Genomic DNA, 20940 nt, shown 5'->3' with positions numbered 1-20940 from the left:
TTCCTTGGGGGGATAATTATAATTGTTCATCTTAAACAGTCTCCATGCATGCTGATCTGTGCTTTTTTTCTCTTTTAAATCTTAACTCCCCCTTGACGCCTCTTGTGCAATGTTCTGGCACGTTGGCACGCCATGTCCCGCCATGCTAGAAGTGTTGCGAGCTGCTAATTTCCTCGTTGAGGACAGTGGATATTGTCAGATGATGGATGATCCCCTGAAAGACCCTGTGATTGACAGGTTGGCTTTGGTCAGGAATAAATGAAATGTTAATGATATACTTACTGAACTACAATCCATGATTACTGTTAATCTTAACAATCAAACCAAAACCCAAATTTAGAGATTCAAAAGACTTTCATGTATGCTAATATATTAACAAAATGTATTCTAGTCTCAACCCTACTACATCTTAATACTTTAGTTCATATAGTTTAGACAAAAGTAGGCAAGAGTAGTAGAAAAATCCTTGACATAATCACAGTATTTTCAAAATATCATTAGTCTCTCCCTTTGAATTGATAAATTCCAGTAGATCACTCTTATTTTACAACACTCCACACTCATATAAATAGATTTTTTTTGTTTGCAGCTAGTTGGTGATATATAATATGACTCATGTTTCTGTTCACCACCTCTCAACTCCCACTGCAAGATGACTCACGCGTAAAATGTGGTTGAATTACACACCATTCTTACACTTGACAAGTGCATCGTTTGGCAAAAGGTGTGTACCAAGTTCAGAAATATATATTTTTTCCCTTAGCTCACATAATGACATTGTGGTCATCTGTCTCTGTCACTACGAATGACTGGTGACTAGGGTGTAGTCCACCTTTTGCCAAAATACAGCAGGGTTAGGCTCCAGTGACCCCACCAACCCTTTTGGGGATATACGGTATGGAAGATGAATGAATGAGTAAAAAAACAGAAATAGGATGTGAACAATGTAACCTCTTACCGAGCCATCCTGCCCCAGAGTTGGGCACACACATGTCCGTCTCCGCGCTGGGCAGGACGAATCCCACCACGAAGACCTCCACGCCGTCTGACATGAGCGCCAGGCCAAGCACGAAGAAGAGCTGCCACTGGAACCTCCCATGGCCACACTCCTGCATGATGAGCTCATACTGCTGCGCCAGCTCCTCCTCGTCAGCCTGCCGCTCGTCCTCCAGCTCCTTGCAGCTCTTTGAACCGTCACCTCTCGGCTGTCCCAGAGGCATCTGACCATCCTGCTGAGCTTTACCATTTTGGTAGGCAGGCACGCCTTGGTACTCTCCTTCATAGATCTCGTCTTCATCATCGTGGCCTTCCGTGGCGTCGCTGGATGCCCCGTCTTCGTCGTTAGCCGCGTTTTCGCCGTACTGCTTGTCTGCTTGTCCGTAGGAATTGTAATCGTTCTTCTCATCCTCATCGTTCTGGAATCGATTGTAGCTCCGATGTGTCGAGTATTCATCCGAGGCGCGGTCCACCGCCTTGTTTAAGTTTTTTCCAGCTTGCCTCTTGGCTTCTTTTGCGATGTCCTTGGCGCCTTTCACCAGGGAAGTCCTGTTGTTGTGTGTTTCATTCATCTTGACAGCGACAAAGCTGAGCAGTAAGTGTTTGTGAGAAACCTATTTCAGCGGATCCGGCGGATGCAGCTGCCCGAGACGCACTCGGGGTACTTTATAAGGTCAATGAGCAACAGCCGGGAACGCCAGTCGGCTGCCAGGATAATAATTAAGCGCTGAGGTCGAACCCCATGGAGCTAGAAAGCAGGCCGTTGAAATTGGAAAACTCCTCAGTTGTGCAAGAGCTCAGCAGACGAGGCCATCAGCCTGCAGGAAGACAGGGCGAAAGTGCTTCATTAAAAGTTAGTGATGAACACCTGACCGCAGCGTCGAGTGAAGGGATTTTTAGGGTACTTTTGAAACTGATTAGTTATTTAATTATTTTATTATATCTGGTGCGGTGGATAACTGCAAGTTGATGGCCTAACACACTTTCTTATAAACACTATTATTTCAAAGTCACAGTAATTTACCCTTTAAAAAAGGCAATGGGGAGATGTCCCTTGGCACTGCAAATAGGAAATGCACCTTTGTACTTTACCCAAAACCCATCATTTTCTGTTCCTCCTTCTAAACTAGCTGCAGCACTTGTACATTTTCAATAAATCATTCAACGAGTAAAAAAAAAAAAACATGATCAAACAATACCATTTTCTATATAGATAGCCTCTCTTCCAAGTACCTCAAAGTACTTTTCAGAGCTCATGCAAGACAAGATCATGTCTCTTATGCTTCAAAGCTAATTCATTTCAGTTTGGTGTTTCCCATCCAGGAACACATGTCAGCCCGTGTGAGTGAGCACCCTCGGGGTTCATTCCATGGCCGACGTCACTGCTGCACTGGGCCCGGTCTCGCGAAAGACCTGTCAACACATCAGGGCATTGCCGCCTGTATAGCCTTTTAGCCACTATGTTCTTGGCAGGCCAATAACCTCACAGACACATGTGAAGTCGTACTTTGAAGGGTGGACACATGAGATTTTTCCTTTCCATCCATCGGAAAAGAAAAACAAAAAACAAATCCATCACCTACTCGAAGTCATCCTGGTTTACATGGTTTGGACATCTATCATCATGAATTGCAGCCAATGAATTTTAACACAGTTTACATTTCCTCTGAAAAGGAAAAATAGCCTTACTCTCGCTCTTTTGAACTCATTTGTCAAAACCAACTGAATCAATATTGTGTCCACTGTACAGCCGGTATAGTGGGCATCCAAGCATATATACTGAAATGAATAGCTACTATGTCCGTCTAATGTGTTACAGCTGCACATACATCTACTGGATATGAAATCCATCATTTCCACATTAGTACTAACGTGCAAGTAACGCATTTGTATCAACACACTCATGACTCCCGGGAGGAGAGGGCTGCTAGACGTTGGCTGGAGTGCCTAAATGGAGCGTAGCACGTTGATATATGGCACCAGTGCTCACCTTTTGCTCAGCGTGATGAGATAAAACATCAGTTGGGATCAGTCATTTGAACGTGGGCGCGCCAGGGGGCTGGCGGGAAGGTGCTCTAGAGAGTTTTGGTGCAATGCAGCAGCGAAATGAAGTGGGAAATGGCTCGTAACTAACTTTTCTTTGGCGCTACCGGGTGATGAGGAGGGAGCTGACCCTGGTCCTGAATACATCCGTCAAAGCCCAAAATACAGTGCTGTATTAAATATAAGCTTACTGGGTATTTATTTATTTTTTTGGTCAGTTCACCACGATAGCTAAATTTTGGAACAATAATCTTTGAATAGCATATGCAGTAATTTTTTTTTTAATTACTAAGTTGGCAGGTTTTCTCTACACTATGTGAGTCCACAATACTAAACTCAAATTCTACTTCTTTGCGTCCCTAACTGTGGTCTATGAACTGTACTCTTTTAATTGGATAAAGTTATTTTGTAAAAGTCATTAGAAATTGAAAGCATTGCATGAATATGATGCGCAGAAAAGCAAAGTGCTTGAAAAAAATCCAATCGGAGACAGAAAGCAGGATTTATGTGTCAGTCATTTGTCAGGGAGTGAACAGCACATTTTGAGCGCCTTATGGACGGACGTCTATTACCTTCTTATTTGGGATGGAGTTTTATTATTGCGTTAAAAGTTATTGATTCAGATATTGAGGAGTGCGCCAGCTGAAGTCGGGTGACTTAGATCATAGTTAAGTTTCTGTCAAGTAGTCCAGTTCTAACAAATATTGCAACCTAAGCTTTTTCTGACTGGACGAATGCGGAATCGCTACCGTAGTCATTTTTACTATACTTACAGCGTAATACAAGGGTAGGAAATGGAATTTTGGTAATCAGTTAAAGTCCTTGGAGGGAGTAAACAATTTTCCTGACTGTGGCGCTGTAACGGCCTGCTGACATCGCGCCGACACATTCATTAATCACTGCCGACAATAGGCAGACGCACATTTCGACTTTTCCTTGGTTAGTGCTAAAAAGAAAAAAAATGTCCGTATTCTACACGGGTACGACAAGCATGTGACATCCAGGTTGGCAATATGGAAATGTAAGGCCCTGCAGGCTTTCTGCGGTGCCCACAGATGGCTGCAGTGAGCATCGGCTAATGCGCATCATGCGAACAAAAACCACATGCCAAAGCTCTGCTACAGATGCTGGGCGATCCTTGCACACGACTTTTTGGAGAATTTCGACTTTTGGTCCTTTTCGGTTACATAATGGGTATATGTCGCAAAATTTGATTCGATGGTTCGCCCATAGTTGGTGCACTTCTCGTACTTTGCGCAAACCCTTGGGAAAAAAGATATTTACAGCAAGCAACCTCTTTTTGGTGTAACCTTGGACACCTGCAACCTCTGATTTGAAAAACTCTCAGACTGCAGGGATCCCCAACTCTGCCACACACACTGTAGGATCTAAATTAACGTTCTTTTTTATTTAGTCCATTTTCCCTTTAAAAGCCAGCTAAAATAATCCTGCAATATCACAAATCTATTATAGGGAGTTGTTGCGCTGTGGGCATAATCAGAAACCATATTTTAGTTAGCTTTATTTATGCAGTGCCTTTCTCATCCAAAAATTACAATTGCTTTACAATTTCACAATCAACTGTAGTCCTTCTGCTATGCAAGGCATTGTCAGCACACTAAAGGAAAATTAGGGTTCAGTGCCTTGCCCAAGAGCACTTTGACAGTCGGCATACATCACCAAGAAACAAGCCAAGGACAACTCAAGCTACAAACTGCACCTGGGCTCCACATTAAGCTATCAGTAGTGACCAGTAGTGTCCCTGAAAGTCTTAAGTACAGTGAGGTTCAAACTAATAATGGAAATCCCTTCAAACTGACTTGCTTTGCAGCCTGTGGCTCAGTCCAAGCGCATGGCGGGAGCAGCATACATCAATCATTGAGAGAGTAGTTTGACATGCGTTACGTCCCATAATTACATTTCTGTGGGCTGTCCCGCTCTGTGAGCATCCATCCTACAGACTCCTAAAGCAACCCCCCTCCACCACCACCAACTCGTGTTCGCTCACACTGCAGCGCTTTCCTGAGTAATGGCTGCATGTGTTTCCCGCACCCCTCCTTTATTACACACCCTCTGCAGTCTCACTCCTATGGTGGTTGCCTCAGTGCTGAATTTCATGCAAAAACATGGAACTTTTTAACCTTTTTTGTGACTCCTGTGGAGAATTCGTACCCAACTTTTCCTTAAATATCAGCTAAACTTGAGAAAAAAACAGCATTACGAGAGGAGTTCATCACGTATGGTTTGGATAGGGAAAAAAATACTCACCGTTGTTGAGAATGCAGGCCAGGGAATGTGTGAGTTTCACGCTCGCTCCAATTGTGATGCTCGTCGCTTGATGCTGCAGTCCGACAAAACTGAAAGAGGCTGGAGGAGGTTGGAAAGCGTGAGCGCAGGAGAAGGTGGTAGGGAGGGGGGAAGGTAGGAGGAGCTGCACGGAGGTTGTACAGACTGATATACAACAATTGGGTGAGATAGCCGGCAAGTCAGAGTGGACTTGGGGAGGATGCAGAGATGAGGCTCTGCGTAGGAAGTTCACCCAAGGATGATGAAGACCATAAATATGTTTTTGTTATCTTTTTGTTGTTGTCAAGTAGCTTAGGAACAGTGGTCGATATATTGGACAGCTTTTCAAAAGTTGAGGCTTAACACCTTTAGTGGACTATATATATTTATATAATATATATATAATCTTTTTATTTATATTTATTTCACCTAAAATCACCCTCCAAGTAACATCTAACGCCGTCAATGGCAGCCAGTGAGTTAAAAGACTGTCCTCTAAGGGTAATAAAAAATGGCTATATATTTCATGCATGAGGGTTTAGAAGGACAAGTATCATCAATTATATTTTCCCACTTACTGTTGTGGCACTAAAAAGTTAGGATTTTCTATTGGTTCCATCTATGAAGCAGCTGTTTTGATGTCTCCAGAAAAGTAAACATAAAAAATGTGTTGACTAACGGCCAAATTATAAGTAATTTTCAATATCCATGCTTGGAATGACGCCCCTTCCTATATGACTGGCAGGCCGGTTAGTGTTATCTTCACGTGGGGAGGAGGCCTCGTTTGAGTCGTGTCCTCTAGAGGACGTAATCTGTCATAATTTAACTTGACGTGTCTTAGATTAGGTGGCCTGGCGGATGAGTAGTTAGCGGCCTCACAGTTCTGGAGTACTGGGTTCGATCCTAGGTTGGTTCTCTTGTGTGGTTTTTATGTTCATCTTGGGCTCATGTGGGTATTCTCTGGGTAGTCCTCCCTCCTTTCACATTCCAAAAACATGCATTGTAGGGTGACTGAACACTAGGTATAAGCGTGAGCGTGAACTGTTGTCCATTTTTGTTGTTGTTGTTTCTATTTCTATTTTGACTTCACCCGGCAAACCTCTACTGCACAAGATGGTGGGAGCAGTGGGTGAGGATGTTTCAAGATTTGAAAAACTAACTTCGGGCCAAAAGTGATAGCTCTCAGAGGAAATATCATGATAAGCAGCTGGGTGATCTTCAGGCTGAAAGGAAGCACTCTCCAACTCTAAAAAAAGGCCAAGATGTTCCTAATGGCCTTTTCAGGGCCATTATAAACACTGAATGAGCAATGCCCCCGTGAGATTCCCTTATCTTCTCCAGAAATAACAACATTTCAAGAAGGCAGGAAGGAAGACGGACATCCCTCTCGTCTTCGCAGAAAAAAATCATTAAACATTTGCATTTCAATCCGGCAGATGTCAGTGAATGATATGTAACGCCCAGAAAGCAACTCATCAAGCAACCTTTCTACCATTAGTGATAAGTAAAAGTACATAACCAATTTACTATCATTAATTCTCTGCTCTTAGATATAAAATATTCATCATTTGGACTGAAAATGTGAGCCTCTAAATTTAGAAGCCTTAATTAAACTGCAGTGGAGATGCTGCTAACTCAGCATGGGAGACCACATTGCAAAGTTCACAGGGAAAAAAAAGCAATCCAAAAAAAAACAAAAAAAACAATGAGCAGTCAGTGTCCAGAGTGGTGTTAAGTAATAAGACAGATAGCTTTGAGACTAGGCCGGTGGGTTAACGCAAGGTTAATTAGATTTCTAAAACACAGAATGGAGAAGGTGACACTTAAAAGAAGGTTGCTGAGCAGAAAGGGTTGCGACCACTTCAAATGGAACGACTAGCAAATAGATCTGTAACATGAAACAAATGAAATTTAAAATTACTTACCAAGGCCATTGATGAATTTTATGCGAGAGCCTTGAGAAGGCGGGTGGATGGATGTAGTCATGGTCCTGTATAAAAAAATGACCTTTAGTGTAATACGCTGTACATATTTTTTCCAAGTTATGACATATCCTAATATAGTACATATATATGTTCTCCATCCATATTTAGTTTAAAATGTGAATTTAACATTACTTGGACAGATATGAAAGAATCATGAACTCCGAGTTGGAGATTCATGGATACAACAAAGACTGGTTATTTGTATACCTATTATGCAAAATTGGGTAATGCATTTTGGGCATTGTAATGGCTTATACATTTAATTGCAAATTCAAGACAGTCCTTCTCCCAAATAAAGGCTATTTCTGGTGTCTTAAGGACTTTTTCCCTTCAGCCACATGATACCACACTCTCGCAAATGCTGGAATGTCAAGTGCCTTTCCTCCCAGGAGCAAACTGTGACGCAAGCAGAGGTCACTTCTTCATAGACCAGAGTATAGTTTATCTATATTTTCTCTTTTATCCAGTATTTCTAGACCATGATGATATCAAGACACTTTTACTACTGTGATTTTGTCAAGATTTAATTATGACAATGCATTGAATTATGCAAAAACTGTGGTACAAGGGATTGCAAAATTCTACACATTGGGGACAGTGAATAGCAAAATGAGCAACACAACTTCTCGACGCTAATCCCATGCAATGAGCCAACGTCTGCGGGTGAGTGGGCGCCCTGGCTGACAAATACAAGCGTGGAATGTGTGTTAATTCAAAGCGGCATGTGCGGGGGTGCACCTAACCTTCTCATGCCACCTGGTTCTTTGTAGTTTATCCTCAACACAGTACTTACTAAAAGGAAACTGAGAAATCTGTTATCAACCGGAATGCCTGTGCAAATTCAGCAATAACCTTATCCAAGAAAAATATTCAATTAAAACATTTTTTAAACTTTCAATGAGACTTGTGTAAAGTGGTCCCAGGAACATAACGGCCTACTCATGGTTCACAGGAGGATTAGGTTATATCGACTGATCTCATCTCATAAGATGAGATGAATATTAACCATCTAGAAATGTTCTTAGGGGTTTATTAGGAAAGCATTTCATCTTCCTTACAGAAACACATCCAGAAGCGTGTAGGAGGTGGCGCGACGACGGAATCATTAATTTGTCATCTCTCATTAAGGTAGAGTCTAATAGATGGGCATTGTGACAGTGATGTTAATTGCCTCCCCTCCTTGTCAGCTGGAACTGGGAGACGATGACTTGCTGATCAATTATCCTGTTGTTGTCTGTCGGGATCACAATCCTCTGATTTTTTTTTGCCTTTTAATTAAATTTTGTCGTTGTTAGTGTATTGCTGCATCAAAAACAAGGAAGTGTATTCGTTTTGTTTCATCGTCTTGTCTTTGATTCGCTGATAGGTCTGCTTCAGAGCCGGCAGATGACTGGGCGATGAAGGGAAACAGTTGTGATTCCTGCAAGGCATCATTTACTCCCCACACCTCTTCCTCCTCCTCCTCATCCTCCTCCTTCTCACGACTGTGAAGCATCATGTGTGACTCACAGCTGGGAATTCCTTTGGGTGGCGAAGGCGGATGATGCGACGGGAACGTCTTCGCTTCAGCGCTCGCCTCTGAGTGGCGGTGACAGCTCGCCAAGTGTGCATTTGTCTTTAATATTAGCTTTTGGATAATGGTCTCATTTGGTGTGCTTGCAGGTTGCAGTTCCGTGAGAGATGATTCAATTTTTTTTGGACTGTCATGTATAGCTAAGGTGGCTAAAGAAAGCAAATATTTTGAGAGGTGATTCATTTATTTGTGTTGTTTGGGTCCAAACTAAATGAGAAAGACACCCCAAAAATAGTTTATGGTAAAATTACCTTAACTTTTAAATGAGCGTCTGCACCAAAGTTGTGCAATGAAATCATTGTATTGAATACTATGTAATTGTGCAATTGTTTTCTTGAGCAAAAGTATATATTTGTCAATATTTCATTTTTGTATGGACTTTTTCCCCTATAATTTATTTTAAAAAATAGAATTACAAAAATTAAATAGGGTGAAAACAATAATAATAAGATGGTTAATGGCTGCACAGTGTGATACAGCAGTGTAGCCTGCTGGCTGAGCAGGATACTACTGCATCATCAGCTTTTTTGGAACAAAAAATGTGCACTTTTGCAAAGTGAGCAAACTGAAGCCAAATGCGGCTTTTGGGCCTCGATGGAGGTGATAAGTCTTCTCATTGAAATCATCGCCTGCTTTAATGGTCTTCACAAGTCTCAATCTTTGCTCATTTACCATTCTTCTTCTTTTTCACTTGATTGGGCATAAAAAAGGAGGAAAGTGGGAGAAATTGCTGAGAGGGCAAAAACCTGCCTGTCCCCTGAAGGTCAAAGTGTTCTCCTGCCTTTGACAAATGACTCATGCGCCGCTCGATGACGTTCTGCTCGGTTGACTTTAACGTGAAGAAGAGGAGGGGGCTAGAGCCGTGTGCCATATGGAAAATGCTGAATCATTAAAAAGGCGTCCAACTATCAATAGTATTCAGCAATTTCAAGCAAATAGCATTGTGAGGAAAAATGTATTCATTTTCAATTACATGGGGGCCTTCATATACAAGAATTGAGGGTTTTTTGTTTTTAAATTTGAGTCAACTATCCTTTTTTTCTTTTAGTTATGAGCAAAATTTACATATTTGGGTTAAAACAATAACACATATATACATAGCAGCAGCTCTCTCATTCCAAATGGATCAAATGTCAGCATCAATTGCATTATATGAGTCCATGTATATATGCTTTATTGTTTTAACCCAAATCTGAAGACCACTGTATATTTACTTTATATGTATTGATTCAGTTGTTAATCTTTTATGTAGAGTCAATACCTTGGTCGAGCTTTTTTGTTGAGTTGGAAGTTGGGTTGAAGATCTATTTTACACAGGACAACACTCTGTATAACATCATAATTATTATGCCTATATACATTAATGTATGCATGATACGAGTGTAATAGTAGCAGAAAAATACAGCAATGTAAATGTGTGAAGGAGCAGCCAGGGACGTTGCACTACCTTAATAAACTGCAGAAGGCGCTACAGGCTAAGAGATTGAAACACCATTGCCTGATGTCATGGGGCAAGATTTTTTATAAAAAAAACACTTTAAAAAAAGTACCTACATGTGCACTATGAACACATCTGAATGTGAAACCATTCTCATGTGACAAAATTATTCCAGGCCTCCCTTTGTCACACTTATGTTTCTCCTACTGACCATTGTGCAACATGGTACAGGAAAGAGGATATGATTTAATCAAACCTGATCAGCCTGGTATATAACTCATTCATGTGTCAGGGCCTCAGTGTGAATCACAAATGTAGAGGAAAGGTTAAACACATGGCATGTACTGATTATAACGCATGACCGAAAATATTTGAGGGATGAAAATCTTACTTAAATTGAATCATATTCAGTGTTTTGCCTGAAATAACTGTTTGCACTAAAGATTGTGGACTTTTGAAAGCAACATACACTCTAAGGTTGCTAAAATGTCAATCATAAGGTATTTTTAAAATTCTCATAATTTTATTTGTGTCAAGCATAAGTTATAAAAATATATTTCGAAGCTTGCCCCCAATGTAAACATTGCCGCGCACAGCTTTGTGTATTGGCCACATGAGGGCACTTATCATTGTCACTGTCTCTATACATTCATAAAGTGCAAATGTATATAATATCCAACTGTAAATCATTTGAAAGACTGCATCACTATGGTGCTTCTGTTTTGGTTAGCATCAGAATTACTGTAAGCAGTGTGTTGTGTCACGGTTAGGGCCAGGTGAAGGTCTGGGGAGGGTTACAGCTAGTTAGGGTTACAACTAGGGTTACCGATAGGGTAAAATTTTGCTTAGGCACTCTCCCACGAAAATGTGGAGTTGATTAAGATCAATTTTCGGGCACGGAGAAGCCTTGCATTGTGCAGTAATTGGAAGTCTTATGGCTCGGTGGTCTGGTGACTCTGCCAGATGATTGCAGAACCACCTAACTCGTGATGAGGTTAAAAGAGTATTTTCTAGCTTCTTGTACACAACATATATATGAATGGCGCCATATTTACGGAGAGGATTACAGAGTGACTCAATAAGTAAAGGCTTATTTCAAGCACGGGGGAGGGAAGCACATGCACACTTAACTGGATTACTTTTTATTCTAGGAAATGTATATACCTTGCTATGTCATTTAAATTTAGAGAGGAAGACGTCACAGGGCCTAAAAGTTTCTGACAACGGTGGATGAAAAATATGTTTACATATGTTGTTTTTTGGCGTTATTTTGGTTTTCAGAAAAGTTTTTTAAACTTAATTTGACTCACATTTTTGAGAGAATGTTCAACTCCAGCGAGCGCAGGTCCATTTCCAGGAGTGCCGAGGTGTCCTTGAGCAAGGAAGGCACAGTGAGAAGCCCCTTCACCTTTACTCCTACAAAAAAGTTCAGTATTAGATATGACAAATCTGTCGATTCATATTATGAACTTATTACATCCTTGGTATGAAACTTAGTACTACATTTTGCTGTTATGGGTGTGTAGATAGTAGAGTCAAAATAAAAACTGCAGCACCAATATTTATATCATTAAATAATTTGGGGATTCAACCCTTTCTTCTATGGATTATGATATTTTTTCTCACTAAATGAATCGTGTTACCTGAGCATACAAGCGATTTGCATGTTTTTCTTCATTTGCACCTGATTATCTTAGTTTTTGTAAAATTGTATACATTTATATTATACAATAATCATGATAATACAAAATACAATCATGTTTAAGGATTAAACACATTAAAATTCTAATATTTACATGTTTTTATGACCAACAACAGTCATTTGGCCTACATAGAGATAGTGCAGCGTTTGAATCGCTGTCCACTGTAATGAGCACTGACCACGAAAGGGTTAAGTCCGGGAATTTCCATGCTGCGAGTTCGGTTCTCCTCGATTTCCATCCTTCATCTAAATCGGGCAACCCCATTCTATTTCCAGAAAGAGCAAGACCGACAGGGCGGCGCTTACCACTCCATTTCAGGAAGCGATTTGATGGCGTCAGAGCAGCCAGCGCCCCTGCGAGCTGTGTAGCAACGCACGTCAAAGCGCACACTAGCAAACTCGGGACATCAAGTGGACATGGCGCAGAACGATCAGGCTGCCACAAATTGCATCGTCTGAAGGAAAAGGGAGGATCGAGGCCCGTTTAGGTTTATAGGTGACATTTTGGTTATTTTTTCATCTCATCATGACTTGGTAGGCGGCTAGTCCCTATTTTGTTCCCGGAATTAGCGCTAGTAACTCACTCTCGCGCGATCGCACCGCCGCAATCATCATGTCGGACAACCAGAGCTGGAATTCCTCCGGATCTGAGGAGGATTCGGAGACCAGAGAAGAAACGGGGAATGCGGTGGGCGTCGGCGTTTTCGGCGGTGTACTCAGTAAGGTGAGTTTCTTCGGCCGTCGTTTTCACGCGTGTTAATTTTGAATGATTGCAATAAAACTTTATTGAGAGTGCTCTAAATGACAACACTCGCCTTTCTGTTGTAATCCAGTCCTTTATATTCTTTATTTTTTAGACTACTATGTGCTAAAGTCCCCCCAAAAATCTCATTTAACAATCACCCCATATACTGTTTTCTCCTGCACATTTCTTCCTCTGATTGCTTATATACTTTAGGAATAAAGATTGTATAATCAAATTGTTCCAAATTAATCATGGAAAAAATCCCTTATACTGCAGTATAAAGTTATTTTCATATGATGAGGATCCAGAATGAATGCATGCACAAATAGAAACAGCCACTGTCAATATAAAATTAACCAGTGGAAATAATGCAAGACTGCCTGTCCATGAACATCATTACATCAAATAAACACCTGTACCAACAGTGGAATAAACTACTCCCCCTACATCCCAGGGCCTCTTTTTGAAGATACCTGAATCAGCAATTCAGTGTACACACACAATTTGGCCTGAATGTTGCCGTCGGTCTTGAAAGAGATTTTGCGCTGACCTGCTAACCACGCACATTGCCAGATTACCCACACGTCCACATGGAGGGGAGCTCACCTGCACCAATATGGTACATGCAAAATCCACTGTGCGTCACCGAGACCTCGCCAGGGGGATTAATGAGGCTGCAGCTGGTGGTTACATGCACTTCTTCCGTTCGTTAGTTTGACATCTCCTAATAGCATGGAAAAACAATTAATGCTTTTGAAAACTTCAACTTTAACTAATATAACATGCAACAAAGCTCATCTTTTAATGTGATTCAGTGGATGAAACTGATTCATATGCAAAATACATTAATTGTGCAGAGTTTTATTTTTCTTTGACAGAAATGCCAGTCAAACATCTGCTAGTTGCAACAGTCTTTGCTTTTATCATGCACCAATCAGACAAAAAGCCTTTAATACTTCACTAAAGCAAATTACCTTATTACATCATATCCCCAATCTTTTTCCAATTTTTTGCAAAGGTCTTACAACCATGAGTGATGCATTAGGCTCTGCAATACATAAAAAAGTGATGATATTTCTCCCTACAGTGGACCAACTACATCCATGGATGGCAGGATCGTTGGGTGGTGCTGAAGAACAACACACTCAGCTACTACAAGTCGCAGGATGAGACGGAATACGGCTGCCGTGGCTCGCTGTGCCTTAGCAAGGCAGTTATCACAGTGAGTGCTCAAGACCACACGCCACAAAGAGTAAACATCCTCTTTTGAAACCCTCACATAGATAACTATAATTGCTTCAAGCGTGGAAGAGGATGGACAAAAAGATATTTTGATTAGATGGTAATTGCATTGTGTGTGCCATGGCCTTTTAAGCACTTTGGTACACCATGGGCTTTTGTGAAAGCGCAGCATAAACACACTTGAGCTGAGAAGATTGATTTCACAGTTGAATGAACAACACTCACTCCAACGACTCAATGTATCATTTTTCTCAAAAACTTTCATGTTTCATTTACCACATCCTCTTATTAAGCTATGGCTGTCCTACATAACTTCCGTATGAGCACAGCTACCCTGTTGTGTAAAATATGTGAATCAGATATGGCACGTCTGCCGAATGGTTCTCATTTCCTGAATCCCCGCCGGACAATGCTGACTTGGCACAATCAGCCAAGAAAGTTTAGCCTGTTGTTCCTCCATCACACGTGGCTCGACAGTGTCCCATGGTTTGCCCATGGCCAACATGATGCTTTATCACCAGACGTCGTCTCTAGAATGTCTCTTTGTTTAGAAATGCTACTCTGTAATTTTTTCTTATTCCTATCTGCGTCTCAAACACTCCTAAAAGTCTTTATGGTCAAAAGGGGCGTATGTCATCCCATACAAACATATATTGACTTTAATTAGTCAGTGTTCCCAGGCACTAAACAACCATTCTGTTTCCATTAAGTGTATTTGCTCAGCTTTGACCTTTCCCGGCCAATGTAAATATTAACCTACATGTTGTACACTGACGCTGTTGCCACCGCTCATTTCAGCGCAAATACACCCAAGTGGAGATAAAGCGTTGTTGTCTGTGTTATCTAAGGTTTCGCAACCTAAGGTACGAATCATCGGAGGGATCGTCAACGTGGAGGTTTTGACGTAACTTTTGGAAATAGGTGGATTGCTAAAGGAAGGGAATGTTGGGCTCATGACTTCCTTTACACAATTATATAGTCATGATGCCGGATGAATGAGCACATGTCTTTTTCCTTCTCACTTTCATGGTGAATGCGTGCTAAACTTCGAGCCACATCCTCTTTTTCTCTTGAGTGTCGTGGTTAAACAAAAGCATTGTTTAAATGGCACGATTGCAATTGAAAAGTTGGGATTCCAGATAAGATTTGGTCATTTCAGGCCACAGTTAAAGCTTCAAAATTTGGATTTTAACCCTAAGCCCCTAACCCAACTCACAGGATAAATAATAAATGCCCTAATTTAAATATTAAGACTGCATAGTTAATGACTATTACTTGATGTATTGTGTAGAGATGTAGTATTTCTCTTTACTACACACAAAGCCTCTGCTGAGGCAAATTTGCCATGATACCGAATGGCTGCACCGTCCCCCCACATGTTTATTCAGCTTTTCCTCTGGTTTTTGTGACTGTGTACTTAAACAGCTGATGGCTATCACAAGGAAGGACAAATTCACAACAAAATGTTAACTTTGTTTTTGCAGCCTCACGAGTTTGATGAATGCAGGCTGGACATCAGCGTCAACGACAGCGTGTGGTACCTGAGGGCCCAGGATCCTGAACACAGACGCATCTGGATCGATTCTATTGAGCTTCACAGGGTCAGCCAAGTACACTTCAATATTTCACACATTTGTTCAAATCTCTGCAATTTAAAACAAAAAAAAAACCTAACATTTTACTCACAAAATTGAAAGAAAATTAAGTATATACAAACCCAATGTAAGCCTCAAAATCTCAAAAGATATTGGCATGCATTTTGCATTTGAAGAAAAAAATAGCCTGACAAAGATGTGGTGATAAACAAAGAAGGGGTCCCATTGGTATGTTGAGTTACATGTGTTCTTTTACTAATCTTTAGCAAAAATGCAACTGCTTTAAAAGCACTTGGGACAAGAAAGTCTTTCTTATTTCCTCCTTAAAACCTCACAGCAAAACTATCACTTCTCTTTGGACTCCAAAGCACTCTCCTGAATAGTAGACAAGATGAGCACTCACAAGAAGCTTAGTTTAGGGATATCCCCCAAGTTCCGGGAACAGTCACAGGAACATGACTCACCCTTATGCACATCCAATAAACACAACATTATAGCTGTCCTGTCATCCACAGTGAGTCACAGCTTAAAACCTCAACTCTCTCCTACCCTCAAAGTACTCTCCAGACCCCCTTCCAAGTCTCCTTGGAAACATAACAGATGCTCAATGATGTCATTATTGGGATTCCGCCTGAAACTGTATAACGGCATAGATAAAGTAACAGAAAAATCAGTCGGGCTGGACTACTTTCTTCCCCTAATTTCATGATGACCTGCTTATCACACAAAACAGCTTGGTAGCACACGGAGCAGCCTCTTGCATGCGCTCTAGTCAAGTCTGAGCTGATTAATGGGCGCGTGCGTGCTCTTGGCCCTAAAGACTGAAATCCCCCAACACAGTTACTGCCGGTCATTGACCGATAGTTACCTTGGTCACATGCTCGGTCTTTCTAAGCGTGTATGCTCCCCTCTGGTGGAGCAGAGAAATAGTGTGCACAGAAGCAACACGTGTTGCTATGGTAACATAATATGTGGCCTATTGTTGACAAATCTTGTTGGAATATGTATTTTTTGATGTTTTTTTTTCATCTCTTCACCAGGCCGATCCCGGCTACGGTTCCGAGTCCAGTCTGAGGCGGCACGGTTCTATGCTGTCGCTCATGTCGGCTACAAGCGGATATTCTGCTACCTCCACCTCGTCTTTTAAGGTAGAATCGGGATTTTTTATTGAGTGTGGAATTTGGTAATTATAATGTGGCTGCGTCCTTTTCAGAAGGGTCACAGCTTGAGAGAGAAGCTTGCGGAAATGGAGACCTTTCGAGACATCCTGTGCCGGCAGGTGGACACGCTCCAAAGATACTTTGACAGCTGTGCAGATGGAGTGTCTAAGGACGAGCTGCAGAGGGACAAAAGTGAGACAATCTATTTGAACTACAATCATTAAAAACACATTAATAGGAAATATTTCATTTACAATGGCTCAAAGTTGAGAATGGATAAAAAAGATAGATTTAAAAAAACTCTAACACTGTTTTTACTTTTTGGGTGGTCACTTATTGGAAAAATCTGATTGAAACTTTTGTTTCCACAATCATTTTTTAATAGGTTTCAGGTTTTTGCCAATTTCCCACAAGTTTTTTTTAAGTAGAAAGATATTTGGGCTCAGATATTAGATTAGGTTGTTCAGGGATGGGTTTTTTTTAGCCATCCACAATTTCTGTTTCAATTTTATGTGTTTGTGTGAATGCACCCACCCGCATGGCCGCCTGTGCTCGTTAAAGCCTTTTGTTCCCATCCCCGCTCTCTCTCACCCTTGTTCCATTCTCAAGATAAAACCCACACCATTGTCGTCGTCACATTGGTGAGTCTGTCAGTGTGTTTGTGTGGTGACAGCTTCTTTTTCTTTCAGTTGTTGAGGACGATGAGGACGATTTCCCCAGCACCCGCACCGATGGAGATTTTCTTCACAGCAGCAGCAATAACAACAACAAAGACAAAAGTAAGTCAAGAATAAAAGTTCATTTTTATTTTGTATTTTTTGTGGTGAGTCCACTGGCTAAACCCAGGTTTTGGTTGTTATGGCAGTGTTCCAGTGTGCCAATCCCAAGGAGGTGAACGGGATCGATTTCAAAGGCGAGGCCATCACGTTCAAAGCTACCACCGCCGGGATTCTGGCCACTCTGTCGCATTGCATCGACCTGATGGTCAAGAGAGAGGACAGCTGGCAGAAAAGATTGGACAAGGTGAACAACACTTGCTCTTGAAATCACATTTATTCCATGTCAATAGTAGGTGTCCAATCCATTTGAATTAGGAGTTTACTTTTTAATATGGTTACAGGAAATGGAGAAGAGAAGAAGAATTGAGGATAGTTACAAGTCAGCTCTTAATGATCTGAAGAAGAAATCTCACTTTGGAGGTCCAGATTACGAGGTGACATCATAATTAAGATAAAAAAAAAGGAGCTCATGTTCTAACGGTCATTTCTTTCTTCATTAGGAGGGTCCGAACAGTCTCATTAATGAGGAAGAGTTCTTCGACGCGGTCGAAGCTGCTCTCGACCGACAGGATAAAATAGAACTGGTGGGTGAATACAGAACTTAGTGCACAAGGGAAGTAAGTTCTCTCAGATTAAGCCTGTTGGGTTTTGTTGTGTGTGTTTCAGTGTCAGACAGAGAAGACGAGAATCCTGAGATCCAGCCCACTTCCACCAGCAGATATTTTCTCCAGCTCAGGCACTCACAGATTATCTGAGCAGGTACGCTCACCAAAAAACATCATTAATTTCCTGTAGTTTTCAACAATGCCAATGCCAAAAATTTGACAACATGTCTTCCTCTCTTACAGGTGGAGGAAATGGTGCAGAATCACATGACCTACTCACTTCAAGATGTCGGGGGTGATGCTAACTGGCAGCTGGTGGTGGAAGAAGGAGAGATGAAAGTATGTGACAATAACTTTTTTAACGGAGAGAATTTGATGTGCTGCGACTGTAAATATTAGCTTTGGAAGCAACAACTTTGATGGCGACAAATGTCCAATACATTTTGACAAACTTTACATCATTTTTTTGGAAGGTAACAATAATGCAGTCCTGATTATTATCATTACTATTGCTGACTAGGTTTACAGGAGGGAGGTGGAGGAGAATGGCATTGTCCTAGACCCGCTCAAGGCCACCCACTCGGTGAAAGGCGTTACAGGGCACGAGGTCTGCCACTATTTTTGGGACACGGCCTACCGAAACGACTGGGAAAGTACGTCTGTATTCACTGCATCCGCGTACGTTTTGTTTTGATCTTGTCGTGACCGCGCCTCTCAATCCTCTCTCACAGCTACAATCGAGAACTTTAACATCGTGGAGACCCTGTCGGAAAACGCTGTCGTCGTCCATCAAACACATAAGGTAAGACCGCCTTTGCTCATCAAGTATTGCAAAAGCAATTCCCTCAAAATCCCTCCAATGTGATTGAATATTTTCCTTTTAACTGATGTCGAGTGACTAATTTATTTTTAGAGAGTGTGGCCCGCATCCCAGCGTGACGTTCTATACCTGTCAGCCATGCGTAAGATGGTGGCTAGCAACGAGAATGACCCCGACACGTGGCTGGTGTGCAACTTTTCTGTAGACCACCATGATGCGCAGGTGAGCCGCATTGCGCGTAAGGCGGTGGAACATCCTCTTTTCGTAGCACATCTATTGACAAGGTGTTGTTGGTTTGTAGCCAAGCAGCCGCTGCGTACGTGCAAAAATCAACATCGCCATGATCTGCCAGACCCTGGTCAGTCCACCCGAGGGCGATAAGGAAATCAGCAGAGACAATGTGTTGTGTAAAATCACATACGTGGCAAATGGTGGGTGAACAATAACTTTTTTCAATATAATTGAAGAAAAAAACATATTTGCTATCAATTCTTGAGAACTAATAATGTTAATCGTCTGGAGGGGTGAAAAATAAGTAACTTTTTGTCTCCTATGTAGTGAACCCCGGAGGTTGGGCACCAGCGTCAGTGCTACGAGCGGTCGCCAAGAGGGAGTATCCCAAGTTCCTGAAGCGTTTCACCTCGTACGTGCAGGAGAAAACTGCTGGCAAGCCCATCTTGTTCTGATTCTTTAGTGTCAGCCCTCTCGCACTATCGTGTTGACCTGAGTTGAGCCCAAAGTGATTCAAAACACAACCTTAATCCTGAAAAAAGAGAAATACTCATCCGGAGTATTTTTCATCAATAAAGTCATATTTTTTCTAGAAAATATGTTTTATGAAGAAGTCTAATTCTTGTAAAATTACAGTTTTTCTAAAAGGAATATGACTGTTTTGTAAAGACAAACTTTTTTTAAATCCAATAGTTACTTTTTCATGTAAAAACGCTTCCAATTCTTTTAGCTAATTTCCCTGTTTAGAACTGTTATTTTCTACAGCAAACATTCATGAATATAGGCTTTGTATATTTTTTCCCTTAGGAAAAATGTTGTTGAGGAAAAATATATTCTTTCAATTATTGGGGATTTTAAAATTGAGGCCACTTCTGAGAGAAATCAGACTTTTTCTTGAAAAAAAAAACATTCAGTCTTTACTATGGTAAAGAATCTTTTCTATTAAAACGATAACCAAAAGAACACCACTAATTCTCTAAGAATACGGCTTCTTGGTATCTCATTTTACTCCATGATTGAGATCCATCCACCAACATTTTACCAGCTGCCACTCTGCTCCATCAATGGCACCCCTTTGGTGGTTTCATGTCACGAATTTCGGATTGTTGATACATGGACATGTTACATTGAAAAAAAAAGTAAAGTACTATCTGACTGTTTTAGACTAGCAGCATTGCTACACGTCAGCTTTTTTTGTTGTATTGTCTAAATCTAAAAAGCACAGAGGGGAACCTGGTGATGAAACGTGGACCCCCTATGATGTAAACAGCTAATTCTGCTAATGACCGCGCTTGATTCTCAGCGCAGAGGGCAGAACTAGCCCATTGAAAAATTGTAAGCGTGATGCAAAGGCTTGTTGTTGTCAATGTGACCGCCTGGAGCCCAAATGCCTTAGTGGACTAGTTGGGAATTGAGGTGCAGAAAATAATGCACTGATGACATCCCTAGTCAAGTGTCTGTTTATTGAAGCAACTTTGAATAAAATACTTACCATCTATATTGTGCAAATAAGACATGAAAACATCTTTGCTCCACTGTAGCACTTTGACCTTTCTTTGATGAAAATGTGCAAATGTTTTTTTTCTTTAACGACGCAAGTAGCTAAATGTCCGCTTGCTCAATATTTCAAAATGTTGGCTAAAGTTAGCTGGTTGAATGTACATAGTTTGTGCATAATGATCCTTTGAACGATATGCTGACCTTATTTCTCAAGAGAAATAAAAACTTTTGACAACAGAA

The 20940-nt window shown here is 41.2% G+C and overlaps 2 protein-coding genes across 5 annotated transcripts in view; one reads left to right on the top strand and one right to left on the bottom strand.

The window, feature by feature from the left end:
• LOC144210227 (synaptic vesicle glycoprotein 2C-like) overlaps nt 1–13484 on the bottom strand; it is a 21669-nt gene extending 8185 nt beyond the window's left edge. Inside the window, exons 1-6 of one of the 4 annotated variants that reach the window (XM_077736772.1) lie at nt 12330–12570; nt 12203–12269; nt 11632–11737; nt 7251–7315; nt 5308–5406; nt 959–1814 (exon numbers count right to left, since the gene is read on the bottom strand). In XM_077736772.1, coding sequence (XP_077592898.1) covers nt 959–1568 — 610 coding nt within the window. In that variant the 5' untranslated portion in view covers nt 1569–1814; nt 5308–5406; nt 7251–7315; ... (1 more) ...; nt 12203–12269; nt 12330–12570. Of the gene's footprint in view, nt 1–958; nt 1815–5307; nt 5407–7250; nt 7316–11631; nt 11738–12202; nt 12571–13374 lie in introns of those variants that run through there. The other 3 variants (XM_077736773.1, XM_077736771.1, XM_077736770.1) reach the window with 3 other exon arrangements.
• On the top strand, nt 12307–20940 carry LOC144210228 (ceramide transfer protein-like). Its single transcript, XM_077736774.1, has 16 exons — nt 12307–12747; nt 13856–13990; nt 15495–15611; nt 16646–16753; nt 16819–16957; nt 17455–17544; nt 17631–17788; nt 17886–17978; nt 18045–18128; nt 18211–18303; nt 18393–18488; nt 18670–18802; nt 18881–18951; nt 19063–19191; nt 19271–19400; nt 19528–20940. The coding sequence occupies exons 1-16, from the start codon at nt 12637–12639 to the stop codon at nt 19653–19655; spliced, it is 1815 nt and encodes a 604-aa protein (XP_077592900.1). The 5' UTR covers nt 12307–12636; the 3' UTR covers nt 19656–20940.

Source organism: Stigmatopora nigra, chromosome 17, assembly GCF_051989575.1.
Source record: "Stigmatopora nigra isolate UIUO_SnigA chromosome 17, RoL_Snig_1.1, whole genome shotgun sequence".
In the NCBI taxonomy this organism is placed as follows: Eukaryota; Metazoa; Chordata; class Actinopteri; order Syngnathiformes; family Syngnathidae; genus Stigmatopora; species Stigmatopora nigra.
The sequence above is the reverse complement of the archived record's forward strand: the minus strand, read 5'-3'. Positions and strand labels throughout refer to the sequence as shown.

Coding starts and splice junctions, on each gene's coding strand:
- LOC144210228 (XM_077736774.1), top strand. CDS start 12,637: ATGTCGGACAACCAGAGCTGGAATTCCTCCGGATCTGAGGAGGATTCG. Junction 13,991..15,494: donor TTAGCAAGGCAGTTATCACA/GTGAGTGCTCAA, acceptor TTGTTTTTGCAG/CCTCACGAGTTTGATGAATG. Junction 19,401..19,527: donor AATCACATACGTGGCAAATG/GTGGGTGAACAA, acceptor TCTCCTATGTAG/TGAACCCCGGAGGTTGGGCA.